Source organism: Hippocampus comes, unplaced genomic scaffold (assembly GCF_001891065.2).
Source record: "Hippocampus comes isolate QL1 unplaced genomic scaffold, H_comes_QL1_v1.1 scaffold57, whole genome shotgun sequence".
Lineage (NCBI taxonomy): Eukaryota > Metazoa > Chordata > Actinopteri > Syngnathiformes > Syngnathidae > Hippocampus > Hippocampus comes.
Genome location: NW_017805039.1, coordinates 3,247,987 through 3,271,220, shown reverse-complemented (window position 1 = coordinate 3,271,220; position 23,234 = coordinate 3,247,987). Strand labels below are relative to the sequence as shown.

Sequence of the window (23,234 nt, the reverse complement as noted above, 5' to 3'; positions counted from 1 at the left end):
ATTCCATGTCTGACAAGGTTAGGCTGTGTGCAGGTCATGACAGCACTGGGCCTTGGGCAATAAATAGCCAGGACCGTGCCTTGGGAGCCCGTGGTCTCGAAAGTGGCGGATCCTGGTGTGTTGCCTCCGTCCGCCAATTAGTGCGATGACACAGAAAAGTACAATTCATCCCCGCTGTAGCTGCAATGGTCAACGGGGTGGTTAAACTTCCCCTTCTTCACTGACCAGACACATCCCGAGTGGCCATTTGTGGTACTGCAGTAACATGCAGTACCATTTCATTTGCTCGCTGCGGTTCTCAGCTGTGAGATTCGCTCTGTGCAATGCTGATTTGTATTCAGTGAAAGGTTTCCTAAACTTAATCTCTGCAGACCAAGTCTTCTCTAATTGATGTCGGTCAACCACTGATTTGGCGTTTCATTTTGTTGCAGACGATGTCTCCCTGGGATGTGCCACGCACACGGATGCGCAAAATGTTTGACTTTATCCCTTTGTGACTTTGTGATTAAGCGCTGCCCCCGCGAGTGAAAATACAATCGATGCTTTCACTGCTTAAAACCGTATTCTGCCTTGTCATAGATGTCAGGGTGAACAGTTGCTCATTTGCATAAGGCAAATGAGCAACTGTTGCATTTTGTTACGATATACAGTACTTACTCCATTGGATAATTTTGGACAGGTCTGTTTCTGAAGAAAATTATTTTATTTCAGTTGTCTGGTTTTGAAATGACACCGGAAACCTCTTTCTAAAGATGTTTTCAGTAACATTTTCGATTTGTAGTTTGATTTTAACTCAGAATATCCTCAATGAAAATTCTCTTTAAAAAATATTAACCCGGAAACTGGAAAAAAAAAACAAAACAAGAAACAAACTCTTTGGACTCAGAAACACTACTGCGATAATTCGAGGTCAAGTAAAGATGATCGAAGACAACACTGACAATCATTGGTCTAACTAGTATTTCCATAGAATATTTTTCTTTTGTCTTATCACCCCACCGTAAAATGCTTAGAAATAGTCCAAATGTTTTTATAAAATAAAGCAAAAGAAAACGACTGAAGTTGAACTTTTCAGCTTTTTCAAGGTCAGGCAGCCTCATGTCAGAAAAGAACTTGACAAAGGCCGACCACTCATGTTACAGTACCGAAAACTCTTGAAATCACCGCGTTGCCTCCTTATGATTGAAACGTTGACGTGAATTTTGCCATCTGCCCTCTTCCCAATCGCCATCTTCTCACTCCATCTCCACACCCTGCCTCCTTCTCCACCTTCCACTTAGTTGCTGCACGCGTGTCCTTTTTTGGTCCTGACACGCCGCTCCCTTCTCCCCCTTCTCTCTCGCTCTCTTTCTCTCTCTGCCAGCCTGTGAAAGGATGTGTTGTCATCTATGTATTCCCACCATTATCTTTTGACGTTTCTCCCCAACTCCCCCATCCCCCGCCCCAATGAAAGACGGAGTGTGTCTGAAAGCTGGGAGAGATGCTGTGATGCTACCAGAATGACAGCTCTGGCAGACGGGCAAGCGTCTCCTTTCATGCTATTTATACGTCCCACTTCTTCTCATCACCTTTGAAGGTTATTACCTTCAAGGAAACATCATTAGTGTTAATTCGGCGTCGTTGTCATGTCTTGAGTAAACAGGTCCTTTGTGCATGTTTGCATTTGAACAGTTTCCGTTTTGTACCACCGTTTCGACAATTTTCCGAATTAATTCAAATGAAATACACTTTTTTAAATCATTATTATTACTTACAATGGACCAGAACTTGCATTTATTTATTTATTTTTGTGGTAATATATATATATATATGTATATATATGCTGATACGTTATATTGCATTCTGTACTGTGTACAGTTCATTTTTTAAATTTATTTTGCACATGCAAACACTGTATTTTATGTTTTTCTACTTTCTTCCCCTTAAAATGTTGCTGCTGTAAATTGCAAATTTCTCCATTGTGAGACAAATCAAGGTTTTCTTATCTGAAAATTGCAACAACATTGCAAACAAATGTTTGTGGAAATGTTGGGTTGTAACATACCGCATAATGCAATGTACATTTTAAAATAAAATGTTTTTTTTTTTTTCGGTGATATATTTTTTTCACAGACAGAGAGCAGTGTGTGTGTGTGTGTGTATATATATATATATATATGTGTGTGTGTGTGTGTGTGTGTGTGACTTGCATTTTTTTTTTTTAAATCTTGGTCTTTTTTCCTCTTAAATTCCTCCTCCTCCTCCTAATGGTTTGTTTTGGACTAATCGGATGACCTCCCCATAGGTATTTTGTTCTGCACAAACTGCCGCAGCTGAAGTTTCTGGACACCAGGAAAGTTACCAGAAAAGAAGCGATAGAGGCCCAGGCGAGAGGAGCATTCATGAAGGTGGTCAAGCCCAAATCGGATGGCGTAAGTTTTTATCATTTCCCATTACCCCGCACACCCCTCTATTTTTCGTTACGTTTCTCCTCCTCTCCGTTGTTTTGCAATCTTCTTTCCCCTTCCCTAAACACTTGAGTGTCAGTGTCCGATTAGAGAGGTCCTCTTACTGTGCCCTCACTTAGAGAGTGTGTATCTGTGTGTGCAAAGTGTGTAACCGAGTGTGACCACGGGCTGACCTGATTCCGTATGCATGAGCCCAGATCAAAGACGACGGGCGGCTGTCCGGTCGTGCTTGTGTCGGCGAGCGTGACACGGCTGGCGATTGGAATGACAGCTCACGTACACGCCGCTCACCATCCCTTAATTATCCCCCCCGCCCCTCCGCAACTCTTGTTTTGGGCCACACAGACTAATTAGAGCCGGGGATAAAACTGACTTCAAACCCCCTCTTTCACTCTTCCTTGCCCTCTTCTGCCTCTTTGATAATGCAGTGCGAATGATCATGCCTCGCCTTGATTTGATCGCATGTAATTGTGAGGTCATGAAATATTTAGCTGCGCTTTGTCGTCTTAAGGTCTCAGGGGCTTCGCCGGTGAGCCCGGAGTTAAAAAAAAAAAAAAAAAATGGATCCGCGGTAGGCGTATCAGAAGCATGGAGGTTTAAAAGTGCACGGGGAAAGGGAAAAAAAAAACAAATCTTTCAGGCAGTCAGCGGGGACGGTGTCGTCTTTTGGCATCGCTACGCTTCCCTCTTGAGATCTCATGAAACACAGAAATAATTTAACCTCCGTGTGGTGTGTTTGCTAGATGGAAGAAAGTGGAATGAAAACAGTGTTCAACCACTTGATATAAAGAGAAACCAGGGACCTCTACGGTGATTTTGGCAGGCTGGAGTCACTTTATGAGATTTTATTTACATAGCTTGTCAGCGCGGGAGAAATGTTTGGCTGGGAGACGAAAGCCGAGATAATTACTGATTCTAGCTGACATGACGTGCGTGTCTTTGTGTCTTGGCGTCTTTGAACAAGCTGTATATGATTATTTATTCTTTATGCAAAGTAAAAGGTTACGGCTTTGATGAAGACACATCGACTTCCCGATGCACTCCCACTTTTTCCTTCCCGCGCCAGAATATATTTATGCATCTTTTAAATCGTGTTCTCACTGTTCCTCATTAGTCGAGTCTACACCGAGTGTGCGGACACGCTCCCCCGTCTGGGCCGAGGGACGTGGGCGCAGCCTTTCCGTACCATTTGTCTTGAGCTCGATGAGATGTGATGTGTCAACTTTTTCGCAGACTCGACGAGCCATGAGTACCTCCCAGCTCTCATTGTCCACATCATCGGCGTGATTTGCGAGCTCGCCAATGGTGCTGGCGACCAATTAACAAGGAGCGAGCAGGAGAGCGGCCTCCGACGAGGGCATAATTAGATGTGTGTTTGCTTTGCGCCTCTTGAAGCGGGATGCCGTACACCGTGTGTGCAATTTGCCTCGTTACAGAGGATCATAATTAGCTGTCTGGATTGCGTTAAGCGGTGCAAGTGTTGAGTGAGCGAGAGAGAGAGAGAGAGAGAGAGAGAGAGAGAGAGAGAGAGAGAGAGAGAGAGAGAAATACACCAGCAGCAATGATGTGACTTAAAAGGTTTGTCCATGCAGGGCCGAACAGATGACCCCCTCCCCTCCTCATCTGAGGGGCTTCTAATTGCCTCATGTCGCTACAAATGCGTCTGCCAGTGACTCCACACGCTTTTCACAAGTTAGATGAAGGTATATTTGCGGTACGTGACGATATGATGTATACCGTCTATTTATGATTTTTTTTTCCCCCCCGAGGACCTTGTTCGCGGCTACAATGGCACAGAATAATTTGTACATATTGTGTAGGCCAACATGAAAGAGGTTACAGTATATGTTGCTTGATGGTTGGTAAACTGGATGATTGGGTATCTACTTGGTTCATTAGTTATTTTGATGTGTTGATCTTTTGGTTGTAAAGTTGGTTGGGCTTGGTTAAGGAGTGTGTCTGCTGGTTAGTTTGTTGAGGTCGTTGCTGTTTTGGGGGGTTTCGGTAGCTCATTGGTTGCTTGTTTTGTTTGTTGGTTGGTTATTACTTACTTTGTTGGTTGGTGGGTAGATTAGTTGGTTAATTTATCAGTTTATGGGTTGATGAGTTAGTTGATTTGTTATTTGGTTAGGTTGTTGATTTGGTTATTTGTTTGATTAGTTGATCAGTGGTTTGATTATTTCATATTGGGTTAGTTGCTTGCTTGGTTATTGAGTTCGTCCATTGCTGCTTGGTTGGGGGTTGGTGATTTGGTTCATTATTTCGTTGGTTAGTTGGTGTTAGTTTAGATTGTTTGCTTAGTTTGTTGGTTGGTTGGGTTTTCTGTTGGTTGATTATTTGGTTACTTGTTCAGTTATTGATTTTGTTGGTCAGTTGCTTATTTTAGTGGATGAGTTGGTTGTTTGGTAAGATTACTTGGTTGGATTAGTTTGTTTATTTGTTGATCAGTTGATTGGTTATCTGGTTAGTTATTAGGTTGGTTAGTTTGTTGCTCGCTTATTTGGTGAGTCGGTTCATTGCTAGTGGGTGGCTTTTGGTGATTTGATTCATTGTTTTGGTGGTTAGTTGTTTGGTTGTTAGTTGACATTTATTGTTTAGTTTATTGGTTGCTGGGTTGGTTGTCTGGCATGTATGTTGATTGGTTATTCGGTTGATTACTAACTTGTTTATTTAGTTACTTGTTAGTGAGAGCTACTACCCATAGTTTGCCCAACTAAAATATTAAAAACATCACTCACTAGAGTGCACTAATAATGTTCTACATCACTGCAATCTCCAACCATAATATTTGTTTTATTCATTTTCACAGGTGTGCCGAATGTTGTGCACTGTATAAACTCAAACCATTGCAACACATGCAATTCAGATGTTTCAAGACTCAGTGAAGGAGCATTTTTTTTTCCTTTTTCTTTTTAAGTGATTTACAATCAGAGTCATCACAGAACTTTTGAGAGAGCCGATGAATCATACCGTGATGGATTGTGGCCAGAGTTTGAACTCCTCTTCCTTTTCCGTGTAACACGATGGCATGTGTTATTGAGCGGTACCACATGCTACTGAAAGCGCTACGGTTGTCAAAGCATCATTTTTCCATATACACTATACTCTACTTGCAATGGAACTGATGTGTAAAGCAAACATCCATCTATCCAACCCGCCATTTTCTAATCCGCTTCTCCTCACGAGGGTCGCGGGCGTGCCGGGGCCTATGCCAGCTGTTTTCGGGCAATTGGCGGGGTGCACCCCGAACTGGTTGCCAGCAAAGCAAACATTGTTATGTAATTCTTGTCATTTTCATTCATGAACTAATGGGGTTAGCCTGGTATTCATTAAGGGTGTTTTTTTTTTTTTTGGCATCTTCATAAAGGATTGGATTTCTTTCAGGTCAGCATTGAGAGTATATCCTGATCTTTAAAAAATAAATAAACAATTTTTCGGATGATAACTTTTTATCTCTATCTCAAACTAGCCTTAAAACAATTTGCAAGACTTTTGAAAAGAGAATTTATGTTTCCATCAACTTTTTGTCGTATAATTCCTTTAAACATGCTTTAAATCATGTTGAAATATGTTATATTGCATTTTCTGTGTGAAAATGACAGAGGAGTAATAAACAGAGATGATGAAAAGAAACAAAATAACATACGATGCTCCATGTAAAAGGGAAGAAAAAAAAAACTGAGGACAATTGACATGTTCTCCAAAAATCACAAGGTTAAGCTGACTCAGGCTGGAAAAGCTTTGAGCTATATTTTGGGAAATTGGGCGTGTTGGAATGCCATAATGTGATAATTCACTAGGAGGGTTTAGAGGTCATGGCGATAAACCACATCGAGCCCTTTGGACTTTTGGAAAATACGTGTGGTGCCTTTTGGCTCGGTTCCTCCAACCTCACTTTGCCCGGGGCGCGCTCTCTTGCGACCAGTCATGTCTGTTCATGAACTGCACACTCTGCTTTCTGAACCAAAAAAAAAAAAAAAACAAAACAACCCACCAGTTGAAAAAAATAGCACACGGCAAACTAAACTAGAACATTGACTCCTGGCCTGTTTTACTGTGACTAAAACAAGGTCATAGACAATTCGGGGACGATGTCAGCGCGTTTAAAACTCTCCTCGGACGTCACTTAAATTTTCCCTGACTTGATTTCCTAGCATGAACACACATTTTTCCTCCTGACAACCTTCTTCTGCGTATAATTTAAAACAGACTTTGCGGGTGGTTTGAGGGTCCCACGAGGCACGGAGCGCACAGGGTAACACTTCTTCACGGGAATCGACATTGACAGAGCCAGGAAAGTCCTCAAAGTAGATCTTTTCACCCCCCAACCCCCCCACCACCACCACCACTCCTCCTCAACTGTAGACGCAAACTTGTTTTACAGCAGACAGCAGCTCATATTAAGTTTGAACGAAAGGAAGTCCGTCCAAATTTACAACTGACTGCTCGGTTGTAGACTCATAATTGTGCATTATGGGATACATCATTGCGGGTTATGTGGCAATGCAGTATGTGTGTGGGGGGTTGGACAAGAAGGCATTTTGCTATGGCTTGGCTCTTGGCCTTCCTTTTTCAAAAATGGCAGTAAATCGTGCAGTTGCCACGTCCAGCTCTGCTACTCGAGAGTTATTCCTTCTCCAAAGTTCTCGAGCATAAAAAAATGGCGTGTCATATCGCGCTTTGTGAATGTGCCTTTGGTGCCTTTACTAAATTATTGTACTGAACAAATGTGTCCTCAGGGAGAGAATGTGCTTCTCAGGAAATACAGCGTAACCCAACGGATCGCCGTAGAGGCCAGTTTATTTGCTTTCTGGCTTTTGGTGTGCACCATGGCGAGTCTTTCAAGACGCCTGATTTGTTGCCACCCTCATTCGATGATGTTCTCAAGCAGGATATGCACGGTAGATTGAGAAAAGACAGAGCTGCAGTTTCAGCTTCTATTCGTAATGTTTATATCAATAATGTTGGGTTATGTTAGGTGCCATCATCTTCAGGAAACGAAGGCAAAATTAATCTTACTTCTTGGAAAGAGCAATCAAAGGGTCGCCATATTTCTGGGCCTATGAGTTTGCTATCGAAAACAAAAACTTTGGGCTAAAAGTAAGACCAAAAAAAAAAAAAACCCCACACATTTCCTGCAACTATATAAAAAGATAAGTATAATGGTAAAAAACAAAAAAAAAAATAACCACATTTCCTGCAACTATATAAAAAGATAAATACAATGGTAAAAACTAAAATGTATATGTGCTGTCAATATTTTTGCTGCCTAAAAATAATGAAAATAATAACACTTGGGTTTCTGGTAAAAAGTATTATTGTCTAAATAAACATCATCAGATATGAAAAGTTGCAAGTTGTCATAGATTCATATTGCAAAAAAAAAAATAAATTTGGAAATATAATTTGTACGTTTACATGCAAAAAAAAAAAAAAAAAAAATTTGGAAATATAATTTGTACGTTTACATGCGATTAGCATGTCATGTATTTTCTTCCTAAATTCTTTTTAATTGTTAACAACTTTTATCCCGCTTTTTCCCTGTCAAAGCTGATCAAATAATCCCCTTTGTAAAATACATGGGGTGAAGTTTAAACAATTTGAAAAAGCTAGCGGGCCAGTATTTTCATTGTGGGAAGTTAATTAGATATATTCAATATTGGGTACGCTAAAAACACAAATGGAATGGCTGAAGTGAGTTTCCCCAGGCTGACATGTTAGCATTATTTTTTTTTTTTTGATTATGTAACATTCTATTCCACAAAATGTCAAGTCCCAACTTTTTTATTGTCAGTTTCATAATTTTCCAATTTTTTTATTGACGTCGCCTTTTTTGACTGCGCATCTGTGTATAATTGCATGGACTCACTTCTTGCTCGGACTTCCGCAGTCCAAGTGCGTCTTTCGCCATCAACTGATAAAGCTTGCTCGGCTGAGAGGCAAAACGTCTTCCGAGACTACCACAACAGTTGTGAGCAATTCAATGTCCTGAGAATACAATGACCTTGATTCACAAAAATGTTCACAAGCAATCGCTCGGATGTATTTTGTTTGTAGGATGGTTGAAGTGGATAAATCCGAGCAATCGTTGCCGGGTTCACTCTCTCAGGTTATTTTCGGTAAAGAGCGCTCGCCTGTATGTGCGCGGGTGTGTGTTAGAATGCGTTTGCAATTATTTCATAACTTCTCCCGTAAAGCCGGTGTTTTGACCATCATGTCAGGAGGTCACAGAGGGGTCACAAGCAGGGAAAACAACAGCTATTAGAGGGGAGTGACTCACAACGTCCACATAAATCATCGGCGCGCAAGTATAATAAACACCTAGGAAAAACTTTTTAAAGCACAATTAATTTGAAGTAATAGCGCCGGGATTGATTTATGGCTCCTCTTCAAAGGCTGCAGACGAAGGGGTGCACGACCTCGCGTGTCACGAGCAACTCCCGCCAGCGTAAAATGATAGATGAACTATTCCATTTTGGCTCGGCTCAGAGCAGGAAAACAAACAAGCCTTCCGAAGGACTTTGAGGAGACGTTGAAGTGGCTGCGTCGCATTAAGTGATTTTCCTCCCCTTCTGCTGACATCCACTTTCGAAAGGAAACGCCTCTGTGGTGAAGTGTCTGCTGTTGTGATGTCTCTTGTGTGTTGTGGTCCACTCGAAAGCTTGTCTGAGAACAGGCCAAGGTTGTCCAGTAATTATAAAACATACCCCCCCATTTTAAAAATTTTAATAGCCATCCCAAACTGGTCGGATGACATGATTTATTTTTTCTAATTTGAAAAAAAATGTAAGGTTAGATAAGTGTTCTATCTGTTTAAAGTTGCCAAAGCCTTTGCTTCATTTTCTCTCCGCAGGGAGAAATTCTGCTGACGTCAAAGAAAAGTGCAAGAAAACAGTTGAGTGGAAAAGAAGAGAGAAGTAAAAACAGCAACATTTGCTCAGGGACCATTGCGATTAAAAAAAAAAAAAAAAAAAAAAAAAAAGAATCGTATTGATCAGTTGTAAGGATAATATTGAAGCAATGGAAATTTTGAACCACTCGGGTGTGCAAGATGATACATGGAGTACGATACGATACATTGACCCGTTCAGGGACAGCGGTTAGTCCAGTCGACAGTTTATCATTTTATCAGGTTACAGGTTATTATTGGTGCATGAAAAGGTTAACCTGTGGTAAATTTTTCCCTAAGCCCAAAACTGTACTTTCCAGCTTTCCTGTTGCATCCCTCATGGTTCTGATCCACTATTGAACAATACCATCTTTGGGCTGCGGCTGCATTTCTCTTCAGTTACGCCCTCGATTCAATTGATGCTTTTAGCTATTAAATTCCAGCGTGTCTCAACGCGTTAGCCTATCAGCCCGATCAAAGCTAATCCACCCTGATGGTCTCCTTGGTGACAGGAAGATGCTGTTCATGTAATGAGAGACAGCTGGCTTTTTTTGCGACTTTCCTTCGCCACTTTCCGAAGCATGAAACCAAACTTTCCATCAGTTGCCATCATCTCAGATGATGCTGACGTTAATCAGCTCAGCGCTCGCTCTACTTTGAACTTGACTGTCATGAACATCCTCCCTGAGCAGCTTTGCTTTAGATTCTTATCAGATAAGTCAAGTAAAGCTCTCGTTGTTTATAGAATGCAGATGCTGCTGTAGCATTTGGTAGTTAATAAACTTGCTTACTTTCACTCGAGCACAATCAGTGAAACTCTAGTTTGCTGGGACCTTTGGCGTGAATTATTTGGTCAGGTATTACTTGTCCGGTATTTGTTGGCCAATATGTGAGAAAGTTATCAGACCTTAAACAGAAGCAACTGAACAACAAGGTTGAATCGGGTTTGTACCTTCATAATGGTGGCATAAATAGATCGAACATACGTTTATTTGATTTAGTAACGGCCCTCCCAAAAAAAAAAAAAAAAATGTCATTATGATGTGGCCCATGACAAAAATGAGTTTGACACCCCGGAATTAAGACCACCAAGTCACACATTGTCACATGGGCTAGGCAGAGACAGTAGAAGTATCGAAACCGTTTTGGACAGACCTTCTTCTGCATCTAGCAGAAAAGGGCTCACAACGGTGTTTCGATCTTTCTGACATCGATTAAATCGTTCAACTGAAACGATATACGGTTTTCCAGTAGTTTCTGTTGAAGTGTAATATTGCGAGCATTAAAGGTAAAGAGACTGGTACAAATTTGCCCAGAACTTTTCAATTGTTGCCGTGACCCGGATTGTTAGATTCGGTCGCTTTGGCACATGAATACATAGGTAACTTCAAACCTAATCGGGCAATAGTTTTCTAGGTGGATCTCCTGATCTTGATGCAGACATGCCAACCACTAAAGCACTATGCTGCATTGAAGTAAACAATCAGAAACAAATACGAAAGACTTTTGAAGTTTGTCTGGATTGTAGGTTTAAAAGCAGATGCCCGCAACATCATTCCACTGGCTGCCATATTTTTTTTTTTTATACTGCTCATATGTACCATATTTACACCATATTTGAGGTCGTGTGCTTCTTTAGCCATAATTTTCATGTACCGTGAGTGTGTGTGATATTTTGTACTGTATTCACACAGGAAAACATTCCTGATCAAAGGATATCAGATGTTATGTATATTTTTTAAATTATTGATTATGTCATGACCCATAACCAAAGAAACCCCTCCCCCCAAAAAAAACAAAAAAAAAAAACACGAGTTGTGTCCCAACAACTATGCCTTTGAAACCATGTTGCAGTTAACTCATTTGTGTTACACCCGTACTTGCACCCAACTTCCTTAAATTCCTTAAATACTTAATAGCGAGAATTTTCCGTTGCTGTGTTAGCCCGGAGCCATTTCAATTGAATCCTTTACGCCAGTTTTTGTCTGCTGGCCGTTAATGATGTCAGAGTCTTCTTTCAGCAACTTTTACCAGCGTCCATCACAAAGTCCTTCCGCTAAAGTTTGTGCTTCCACAGGCAGTCTTTGTGTGTGTGTGTGTGTGTGTGTGTGTGTGTGCGTGCGTGCGTGCGTGCGTGCGTGTGTGTGTGTGTGTGTGTGTGTGGTGGTGGTGGTGGTGGTGGGGTGCTTGGGAGCTTGTCACACATGTCAAACACTGGCTAGAAAGTGAGAAAAAGGGATATTGTTTTCAGCCACTTGGATTCTTTTCTCCCTGACATCTGCCACTCTGCTGAAATGATAAATTCTTGCCTCATTAGGCGTGGGTGTGGGATTACAGGCTGACAACACATTAATCACTGGACTGGGTGGCAGCCGCCCCGCTCCGGCTACAGTCATTGTTAACCAAACTTTTCTAATGTGTCACTCTCCTCCCTGACACACCATAATCAATCATCCTGATTGACAGGGCTGATAGATTACATTATTTATACTTTGTGTAATGAAAGCTAGCGTTTCCACCTACTGTCATTTTTGAGTCAATGATAGGCCATGGCGTCCGGCTGAATGGGAGCAAGTACAAAAAGAGAAAGAAAAGCTTTTTGGACTTTCAAAAAAACAAGAGTGGCAAAAGCAGGGGGCGGGGTTGTGTTAGGACCTCGCTGGTCTGCCTTGCGCTTCCTGCGTGGTAACGTCAACACCGCGCCATTGTCATCTTTCTCAGTGATCACCGGCAGGTAAAACTTGGCTTTGTGTGTCACAGGATCGTGTTCGCCCCGTGACCTCGTTGCCGAGGTGAGGTTTTTGTTCCGCAAACCACTTTTGTGCCAGAGTGTGAAAGATTTACATATGTATAACAAGTAAATGACGGGACACCATATCCCGTATGTGTGGCATGTCAATGTACATTGGCCAGCAACATAATGGGAGTTTATGTCGGCTTTAAAACTGTCATGTCGCTCAACAACAACACCCCCCCCCCACCCCCCTCCGGCTGTACCTTCCTTTGCATGGGAACCTGTGGATGAAATGTCATACTGCGTGATAAGATTGTATTTCTCCTTTGTTCGTTTTTTAGCTGTATGCATGTCTTCGTCTGGAATTAGAGATGATCTTGTTGCGCTAGGGGGGAGGATATTGGATGTGAGCGCTTGAATAAAGAGGCTGACAAGGATGAGGACACCGAGCGAAACAACAACACTTGAGTCAATTTTTTGACAGCAACTCTATCTGAGACTTCTCTTATGAGGCTGCCGCTGTCAGGAAATTAGTTAACTCGAGCGTATTATGGAGAGTCTGGTAATTTAGCCTGCCTCCACGATGCAGCCGCAGATACCTCGCAGGAGGCCGCATCCCCGACCTGACATTGCTGCGTGTATAATGCAAAATGTGGTGACATGCTCAATAGGTTCTGTCAGGTGCAGGATTGAATTCTCTGCCTACTGCGTCTCAGTTTGGAGCACGCTGGTCAATTATTTCTGAAGCTGTCAGTGCGTGGGAAGACACTGTTATTTAGTATGTGTTAACTTGGCATCATTAAGACGCTCGGCTGACAGAGAATAGCGCACCTGAATGTTATTTATTTAGATTCGCCGACAGGGGTAACCTTCAGACGCGTTGACCTCTCCCTGTTTTGCGTTTTGTGAAACCCCCCTCCCCACACACCGTCCATTAGGAAGAGGAGCTGTCGAGACGGTGGGGAATCAAATGGCCAAGAGTCGTCTAATCTAGCACGGTAATGTGCAAGAGGAACCATTTGTTTGGACAGATTGCTTTGATCGCTCGGCTGCGGTTCATCTGTACAAGAGAAATGTCAAATTATCAGAGATCTATGCTTTTGTCCTTAGACTTTGTTTCATTCTGCTTGGTGCATTTCTAACGTGTAAGGTGTGTGATTCTGGAACACTACGAGAATCAGGATGAAAGCGTTAAGATGCTTCTTCCATCTGGCTTCCCAAAGCATCCAGAAACTGGAGTAGAGAGACAGATGGGCAGTGGTGATTTAGTAGCTTACTCGATTGACTGGTGGCCAGTCCAGGGTGGAGTCATCTGGGGTATTGCCCCTGTGATGACCCTGACAGGATAAGCAGTGTGGAAAATGCAGAGGTGGGTGGATGGATGAACAGATGAACAGGAAGACAGGTGGCAGGTGAGGGGGCTGCACACGTCTGTTAGCCTGCAATCGTAGGGGTATGCATCCGATTAATGCTACAATTGTAATTGAAACAGTGGTCGACTGGTTAGCACGTCGGCTTCGCAGTGCTGAGGTGCAGTGTTCGATTCCGGCTACTCAAAATCAACCTTTAATGAGATGATATGCATATCGCATAGTAGGAACCTAAAATTGTACCCAAATTCCATCCATGGGGGGTTGTTTTTTTATGGCAACCAGTTCAGGTTTGTCCACCATAATTTAGCGAGGCTTAGCCCGTGAACAGGATAAGCAGAATCAGCAATTCAGAGCTCGATGAATGGATGGATGGCAGGCAAGGAGGAAGTCAGGGAGAAGCGTCCGCCCATGAAATAGTGGCCCAAGAATTTGGTGGTTCAGTGCCTTGTTCAAGACCATCTTGGCAGTGTTCTGGTAAAAATCATGGACGTCTCTATAGCAAACAATTTTCATACTTTGATCTGTCATAGGGTAGTACAGTAGCCAAGTGGCTAGCACATCTACCTCAAAGTTCAGTTCTAATCTCGGCACTGGCCTTCTTGTGTGATGCATGTTCGGCTAATTGAAGAGTCTGAATTTTGAAGGTTGTAAGTGTGAATGATTGCTTGTCTACATGTGCCCTGTGATTGAGAGCACCCTGCCTCTTGCCTCATCTGGTATGGGATCCAGCTAACCCCTCTACCCCAACGATCGGGATAGAAAATGAATACACTGTTGATCCATTGTGGAACAGCATCAACCAAACGGCCTTTAAGACACATCCTACCAGAGTAAGATGCTGCTGTTTATGATGACAAGGAGAAAACGCTCCTCCCGAAACAGCACCTGCAAACAACCGCAAATATGATGAACGCGACACCTGATCACGTGAAGCCACAGCGTGACCTCGGGTACAGCAGGATTGGGTGATTGGGATGTGACAGCTGCTCTAACAACATCTCCGCATTTATCTCTCGCTGCTCCCCTATGTGTCATTCGCTCTCCTCGCTTCTGTCTGACTGTCTCTTTCCTCTCAACAGGTCCGACTCGTCTATAATTAATGTCCCCCGAAGGCTATCTGTGGGTCATGCGAAGGGTGTATGTGCTGTTGAGACAGGTAGACTTGACACCTCCTCATGCGGACGATGGTTTCGGAGAAGCCGATGATGAGCATGTGGAGGTTGGAGGCAAAGATGAGAAGAATACTTGAAAGTTGAAGGAACTGTGCGACCTTTCCCACACAAGAGACAAGAAGGATGTTACCGCACTGGATTAACCAGTCAAATTGACTCCATTAAGGGTTTAACCTGTCAGAAATGTCACGTGAGTGACAGAAGGATAACGTTTCAATGATGGCCTGCGCGACATGCTGTGGGAATTGACATTGTGGTACGAGTTGAACCTTTACCTTGCAAGAATGCAAAAGATGTGAATCCTGTGAGTTAAAGTCAGCTCAGCCTCTAACAAATCAACAGTGCCGATGGCATCGGCAAGCTCAGCAGAAGGATAATAACGATCCTGATCATTTGAGGAGGGAGACATCCCAAAAATTACGTCAAAATAAACTCATATTGATGTGATGCACGCTATTTACTTGGCATGAGGGTGAATTAAATCCGATGTATACTCATTTGCAGTGAATGTATGCTCATTTGCAGTTGTGCTGTTCTTCTCCATTCATATCTTTCGTCTGAAGTGTCCCTCTCTAGACTGCACTTATCTTCCCATACTACGCGGACTATCTCCTAGTCGGCGTTTCACAAACAATTTGAGCCCCTTTTCCCAAGCCGCCCCTCGCTGAATAGCCACTCATCCTTGTTTTCTGTTAGTAAAGAGGCATTTTTCTTTCCCTCTCCACTTCTGAATAGAGGCGGCAGAGAATGAGGGAAGCCGTGTGATGAGCGGGGGTCGGCGGGAGAATGGCGCTCGCGCTAAAGAGGAAATTAAGCTGAAACAGAGGAGGACAGAGGGACATTCTTGTTGAGCCGTGGACGCGTTCGGAAGACCGAGAGCTGCCAAGGGTGTAGTCGAGGTCATTGGCGGGGCAGAAGGTTCAAGTGCCACTCAAACAGCATTCTTCTTTCATTCACTGGGGCGTTAGAATGGGCCGTGAAATGTTGGCATAGGCCTGCAGGGCACAGGCGGACAGCGGAGTGGGTGAAGATGTTCTTTTGGCTTTGCTGTTTAGCGGACATCCAACTTGTGCAAATTCAACAAACAAATGATCTCTGCTTTAAATCAAGACTTCCTGAATAAATGCAGATAGTTCACTCACATCTTTGCAGATAATTGTTGAATGTTATGGTCTAATCAGTTGTTACATGTTACGGTTGTTACGTGGACACTAAACACTGAACATTCAAATGACTCAAACTAGGTCACCATTTGCAGCCCGGGGCTGACCACCTTCACTGAGTTGATTTTTTTTTTTTCATACTTGTAGAAAAAAACATTTTCAATCATGAAACACTGATCCGGATTGACCCCAATGCCATTTTCTTGGACTCCAGTTTGTTATCATTTGTGGAAATGTAAAATGACCGGCTGCAGTGATCGTCTTGTTCAAAAAAATAAAATAAATTAACAAATGCTGTCAAATTGCTCACAACTTAAAGTGGTTATCAAAGGAGTTATAACCCCCGACAATTTCATTTTGATGCTATTTGCGGTCGGCTTTAAGTTAGATGCTGACAGATTTGTCTTCCCAGAATAGGTCTGACTTCTTTGCCACTGTTACATGCTTGGAAAAGTGATGGAGAGCCAAGGAGGTGTGCAGGTCTGTAATAAGACATCCTGTGAGATGCAATGTGAGTCACGATTAGCAAGACATATTCCGCTTCAAGGAAAACTTCTTCGGGCCACGCGGAACAAAGGTTTGTCATTTCATTGGAAACTGACGACAACAAACTATTCTTCTATGGCGGTGGGTGGCACGGCAGAGGCGTTCTGACAAACAATTGATCTCGTATTTTCTTTAATACTGCCTTTCCTCTTCCCTTTTCGCTCACTTTAATAAACAACTCCCAAGGGTAGCGAAAACGTCCGACCTCGCAACACCAACTCGTTGTTTCATTCTGGAAGAACCATTTATCTTGGTTAAATCTACCACCCGTGGCCCAGACATTTAATATGCTATAATAATAAGCATCCCGAGGGATCACCTGATGTGTAAGGCAGATAGGCGATGATACAACGGGGCACCACTGGCAGAGTCCCCCACTCAGTGTGTTGAGAGGTAATCTGAGAGGCACTGGATTTCATTACACCTGTGCAGAACTCCTTCCCCGGTGAGGGGGCCGTTGTACCAGCAGTGAGTGCATCCTGTCGGACTTTGCTGTTGACGGTGGCAGCATGCTTTTGTCAAATGTCTCTTCAGGGGATTTGAAAGGCCATGGGTGGGTAGACTTGAGCGACTTGCAATATAGCCAGAAGATCATTTCAGGATAAATTTCATGACACTCTCTGAAATAATCTGTCCTGGACATCGATGAAGCAGTTCTTGACATCCTCTTCCACGGCACAATCATTTATTACATCTCCGAAAAATATATGCTCGTGTCGATCCATCCATCCGTTTTCTGATCCGATTATCCTCACGAGGGTTGCAGGGTTTTGCTGAAGCCTTTCCCAGCTGTCTTTGGGCAGTCGGCTGAACTGGTTGCCAGCCAATCGCAGCGCACACATAGACAAACAACCATCTGTGGTCTCACTCGCATCTAGGGACGATTTAGAGTGTTCCATTAATCAGGTTTGTGGAATGTGAGAGGCAACCAGAGTACCCGACGAAAACCCACGCAGGCACGGGGAGAACATGCAAACTCCACACAGAAAGGCCGGAGCCAGAATCGAACCCTGCACCTCTGCGCTGTGAGGTCGACACGCTAACCAGTCAACCACCGGGCTGCCTGTTTCATTGTAAACGGTCCCAAAATTTGAAATTGATAACGACCAGGTTTTCAAGATCCTTTTATTAGGGCGCTGCTCATAGTACTATGATACAGTTTGCCTGTCGTAATAAGCTCACTGAGCTGCTTTTCCTTTAATTGGTCAGTAGATAACCACTTTAAGTTTTAACTTAGAGTGAAGCAGGGGCGTGGCTACATGGCCCGTGTGAGCTAGGCAAGGCATGATCCCGTAAACACGTTTTTGGCTCTCCTTGATTTGGTTTATTTGAATGTGAAAACTTTACACTGGAAAAAAAAGGTGTGTTGAATTTACTCCATTTTTTTTCATCAAGTGGTTACATCAAATATAATTGTCGGGATCCAGATAGTTTTTTAAAGTAGACCATATATCTACTATCCAGATGATTTTATTGTTTTTGCAAACAATTCAATTCACCATTTCTTTGTGTGGGCTTGAGCTGAGTGAAGAAGAAGGAAGCATACCAACCAAAAAAGGGTTTCTACTCTTTGAATTTTTTTGGCAGTCTTGTTCGCTAATCTAGAAGGAAGCACACAACCATTCATCTCACAATCATACCCAGTGACGACTGAGTGGAAGCTGAATTGAAGTCAGGTGAATTCACCACGACACCATCACTGACTGGTAAATGAATTCAATGATCAAAGTCAGAAGCACTTCCTTGCCAGGTATCCAAACAAGTCCAGCAAAGGCCGGAGCCAGAATCGAACCCTGCACCTCTGCGCTGTGAGGTCGACACGCTAACCAGTCAACCACCGGGCTGCCTGTTTCATTGTAAACGGTCCCAAAATTTGAAATTGATAACGACCAGGTTTTCAAGATCCTTTTATTAGGGCGCTGCTCATAGTAATATGATACAGTTTGCCTGTCGTAATAAGCTCACTGAGCTGCTTTTTCTTTAATTGGTCAGTAGATAACCACTTTGTTTCAACTTAGAGTGAAGCAGGGGCGCGGCTACATGGCCTGTGTGAGCTAGGCAAGGCATGATCCCGTAAAGAACGTTTTTGACTCTCCTTGATTTGGTTTATTTGAATGTGAAAAGTGTACACTGAAAAAAAAAGGTGTGTTGAATTGACACCATTTTTTTCGTCAAGTGGTTACATCAAATATAACTGTCGGGATTCAGATATTTTTTAAAGTAGACCATATATCTACGATCCAGATGATTTTATTGTTTTTGCAAACACTCGACAAAATAAAATAGAGCAAATTCAATTCACCATTTTTTTCGGTGTACTGTATTTACAGTCAAAAATCTTGTGTGTGGGCTTGAGCTGAGTGAAAAAGACGGAAGCATACCAACCAAAAAAGGGTTTCTACTCTTTGAATTTTTTTGGCAGTCTTGTTCGCTAATCTAGAAGGAAGCACACAACCATTCATGTCACAATCATACCCAGTGACGACTGAGTGGAAGCTGAATTGAAGTCAGGTGAATTCACCACGACACCATCACTGACTGGTAAATGAATTCAATGATCAAAGTCAGAAGCACTTCCTTGCCAGGTATCCAAACAAGTCCAGCAGGCCAGAAGGCAGGAGACAACCAGAGTGATGATCCTTTCATGAGCTCTCCCCATGTCATCATCTTCCTCTCAGCCATCTTCTCTCCGAGTGTCCTCTGTGACGCGGGCTGTTCTCTCCTGACACCTGTCTGCCTTTTTCTCGTGACTCACCGTCCCGTCTTCTTCTCGGTGGGGTGGAACTGTTTGTTTGCGGACGTTTGTTTTAGCGGGGGGTTGGGGGAGGAGGAAGGAATACCCTGGCCACCTCTCGTCTTTCAGCTCGTCACACAGAACATGACAGGCTTCCTTCTCTTTGGTGCCAGAGATCTTTCTCACATCCCCGCGGGGGAGTCAGTGTTTTCGTCTTCCATCTCATCTTCTTGAACTTCATTTGGAGACAGAAGATCGATATTTTGTTCGTGAGCGTGCACTACCTTGCTCTTCAGTCATGTTGTTTGAAGTCATTTGATTTGGGTTAGTCAGTTCCGAAAGAAAGGAATTATTTGTTTCACACATTTTGGCTCAGATTTTTATGAATTTTGTTATTCTTGAATGTACGCCGACAGGGGTTACCGGGTGACACATCACCCAAAATGAACCAGTTTGCACAGCAAAAATAAAACTACATCGGAACATACACAAGAAGTCCTGTTCAGTTACAACCTTGCCGATTGTTTTTCATCATTTATTATGATTTTATTACTCGAATAATAGAGGCATGTTCCGACTAATGTTAAAATTCTGTTTCCGTCGATCCCCTGACCTCCACCCACCCACAAATGTTTCGTCATCTTTTGCTTGTGTCACTCGACGTCGTGTTTTGTGCGCATGACAGACGTGTTCAGTGAACATTAGAGGACACATTTGTTTTGTGAAATGATGAACATAAAAAGAAGAGATTTATCAAAACAGATCAGAGTTCAGAATTGAGCATCACGCCCTGCAGTGAGAACATAGCCTGTCTGACTGAGGACATCTAGTGCCGGGATGAAAGCTACATGTAAATGTCGTATTCTACACCTCACCCTTATTTTTGCGGACCGCTTTCAGTTTCGCAGAGCTTCGGAATTTGCAGCAAATTCCACGATCGCGGAGACTAGCTAGTACTAGAGCATTTGGATAGACTACGTTGGACCACATTTCACAAGCATGACTGGGTAACCAACGAGCTGAAGGCTGCCGTGTAAGCAGCATGTAAATGCGAACATGCTCAACATGACCTCAGAATCGTGATCTTAAGTTTACCAGTTAAATTCATTGACAACTGTGGCTCTGACATATTACAATGACTCTCCGGAGACAAACTATTTTTCTCTTCACTCGTGTCATATCTGTGGATTTTTGCTCAGAACTTTAAATTATAGGCCGGAACTTAAAACAGGACTTTGAATTTCAAACTGCGTCAGGGTGTTGCTTACTGTTGCAAAGATGTTATTTTGCACTGAAGTTGCAGTCTCTGTGGGCTTTACAAACAAGAACTCGGAATTCATTCTAAATTCATTGAAAGTTTATTTTTTTTTTGTTTGTTTTTAATTTTGCAAGCCTTAAAGTCAAACCCTGTAGTACATTTTTTTTATTTGGAAATGAAGCCTGCATTTACGGAGGATTGTCAGGACCAATTGTCATAGTAGGTCGGCCTTTTTTGACTTATAGCACTTGACCCAGCGGCTTGTCAATCTCTTTCCAGAATCCATTGTAATCTAAAACTACCCTGAGCAAAATGCTCAGTCCACACACACCCATAATCTTTTTTTTTTCATGATGATGTATGCAAATGAGGTGTATTTCACCTGTTTTATTTTGTAGCCTGAGATCTGCAACTGAATCAGCTGTTCACACACGCAAATAATGACACACTCGACTCAGGTGTGTACAAGAGCCGTGGTGCATAGCGCCAAACACATTTTTTTGCCCACAAAAGCCTCGCTCTCCTAAAGAGAGGGCCATGCCTCCAGGGGCCACGTCAGTTACCTGCTGACACGCAGGCTAGTGATTGATGAGACGCCGGCGGCGCTCCGGTAGACTTTGTCAGCCGCTCATAATTTATACATCTTATCTCCATCACAAGAAAAGACGGCGTGCCGCGTTGTGTGTACGGCAGATGAAAATGCCAGGCTTGTTTAGGAAGCTGTGACAGGCTAGTTGCTAGATGCTAGTTGCGACACACTGGGTTGCTATGCGTTGGCTCCCTCACCTGGTCCTTCCTTGTCCAGAGCCTTCAGTCCTGTCTGTCTGTCAGATTCTCTCTCTCATGTTTCCCTCTTTGTGTCTCCATTTCGCCATTGTGGTGATTCCCTTTCTGTGCTCTTCCTCTCATGTCACCTTATCTGTTAGCACGTCTTTGGTGCAAGTGCAGAACGATGTCGGGATGGAGGCTGACCTTGACAATAGTTAATAGACATTTGAAAACTAATACAAATAAAGTGAATCACATGGTGACCAAAAGAGCAAATATATTTATTGTTGTTTTTCTTTTTGTGTTCTACCACAGAGCAGTGACTTGCTTTTCTGTCCAGACTGGCTGTACCATCACATATGTGCTTTTCATTCATTGTTCATGCAGTCATTGGTCAGTCGATCATTACAGCAAGAAAATCAAGTAAATATTATTTCGTTTTGTGTAAGTACCGTATTTTCCACTCTATAAGCTGCACCTAAAAGCTTTCAATTTTCTCGAAAGCCAACAGTGCGCCTTATAATCCGATGCGCCTTATATATGGATCGATATTCTGATTTCTTGGACATAGTATTTTAAATGTCCTGTAAAGTGCTTTGTTACAGCTGGAGCGGTTGTGAAAGCTCTATATAAATAAAGCTGTATTGTATTCTCTTTAGAATAGCTCCCACTAGTGGATCCATAACGCAACCGCAGCCACTATTGTAGCTTCTATTCTATGAGTCTTATAATGAGGTGTGCCTGAAATATGAAAACAGTTTTAAAATAGGCCATTCATTGCAGGTGCGCCTTGTACTCCGAAGCGTCTTATAGTGTGGAAAATACGGGAAGCGTTTTTTTTGTTTTTTTGTTTAGAATCACGATTATTTGGTCGAAATGCAGCTTATAAGAGCGTACTTTTATTCCTATTGAATTATTAAAATACCAACAGGGCTAAAAATATATATATATATAAATCTTACAAATAATGCTCCTCATCCAACAGCCAAAAGTCCACTTTTCCCCCCAAGGTTGTCCTCTTTTTGGAACCTGCAAAAAAAATGACATAGCTTTCCTGCTTACTCTCACTGATCCTTTATAAGTCGACTTTTCACAGCCATCGGGAGGTCTCCATGCCCATCACTACATGCAAGTTGGCAGGGTTGACCCTTGTGTTACAGGAGCGCACACATACTGCAGTGCCAATTCGGATGGACTTTGTGCCAGTGTCTGATAGTAACATGAAGCAGCATGACAACTATTAAATCATTTCTTATCGTTTTTATCAGTGATTTAAATGCACCTATGTGCGTTTGCATTTAGGTTCCATTATTCTCAAAACATAACTTGTACCCCCAAAATGTCCATTAAATTTTTTTTCTGTGTGTATCCTGCATGTGCAACTATTTCTAATCATTTCCACTACATGTTATCTTAGGGCACATATTCACGAAACTATTTTCCAGCCCACACAAAAGTCTCAAGTACATCAACAGCGTAACTTACCAAACATCAATATCTTGTTTGTAAGTTCAGTGCCAGTTCAAGTTAGTGAACAAAGAACACTAGCAGCAATCCCCCATTGTGCTAGTTGTGCAGTAAATCAACAAAACTTCCAAGATTTAATATTGCCTCTCTGAATGTAAAAATCAAGTTTCCCAACCCACAGAACTCCACCTCACTCCCTTGCAATTGTCTTTTAGCGAGCTTTGTTCTCCGAAATGTTGTTCAAATGTTTTAACGTGTCAGTTAGCGGCGGTAGCAAGAAAACAACTTTGATTCGCTAACCTTTTCCCACTATTGATCTTGCCTGCTAGATAAAAGAGTGCTCCCTCTTGAAATCATGCATTTTTCATTGCGCTATCAATGGCCGCCTTTACATTTGGCATCCCACTTGGCTTAAAGCTATACTCACACATGCTGTCTGGTTTGCTCTATTGATTCTTGAGGGCTTGCTTGCTTGTATATTCGAGATGTCAGTCCCTTGGTATCATTTTACCGTCTTTGATCAGCCTGATTGCTGTAAACAGCCTGAAAGAATCCGCCAAATGAGCCTGTTCATGTGTTTTGGTGGAAAAACAAGCATTGTGCTTTGTGTGTGTGTGTGTGTGTGTGTGTGTGTGTGTGTGTGTGTGTGTGTGTGTGTGTGTGTGTGTGTATATATATATATA

The 23,234-nt window shown here is 42.6% G+C and overlaps 1 protein-coding gene across 1 annotated transcript in view; it reads left to right on the top strand.

Annotated features, from left to right (window-relative positions):
- Positions 1–23,234, top strand: part of lrmda (leucine rich melanocyte differentiation associated) — a 232,905-nt gene that overhangs the window by 152,676 nt on the left and 56,995 nt on the right. Inside the window, exon 5 of the mRNA XM_019864363.1 lies at positions 2,285–2,411. Within this exon, the coding sequence (XP_019719922.1) occupies positions 2,285–2,411 (127 nt within the window). The remainder of the gene's footprint in view (positions 1–2,284; positions 2,412–23,234) is intronic.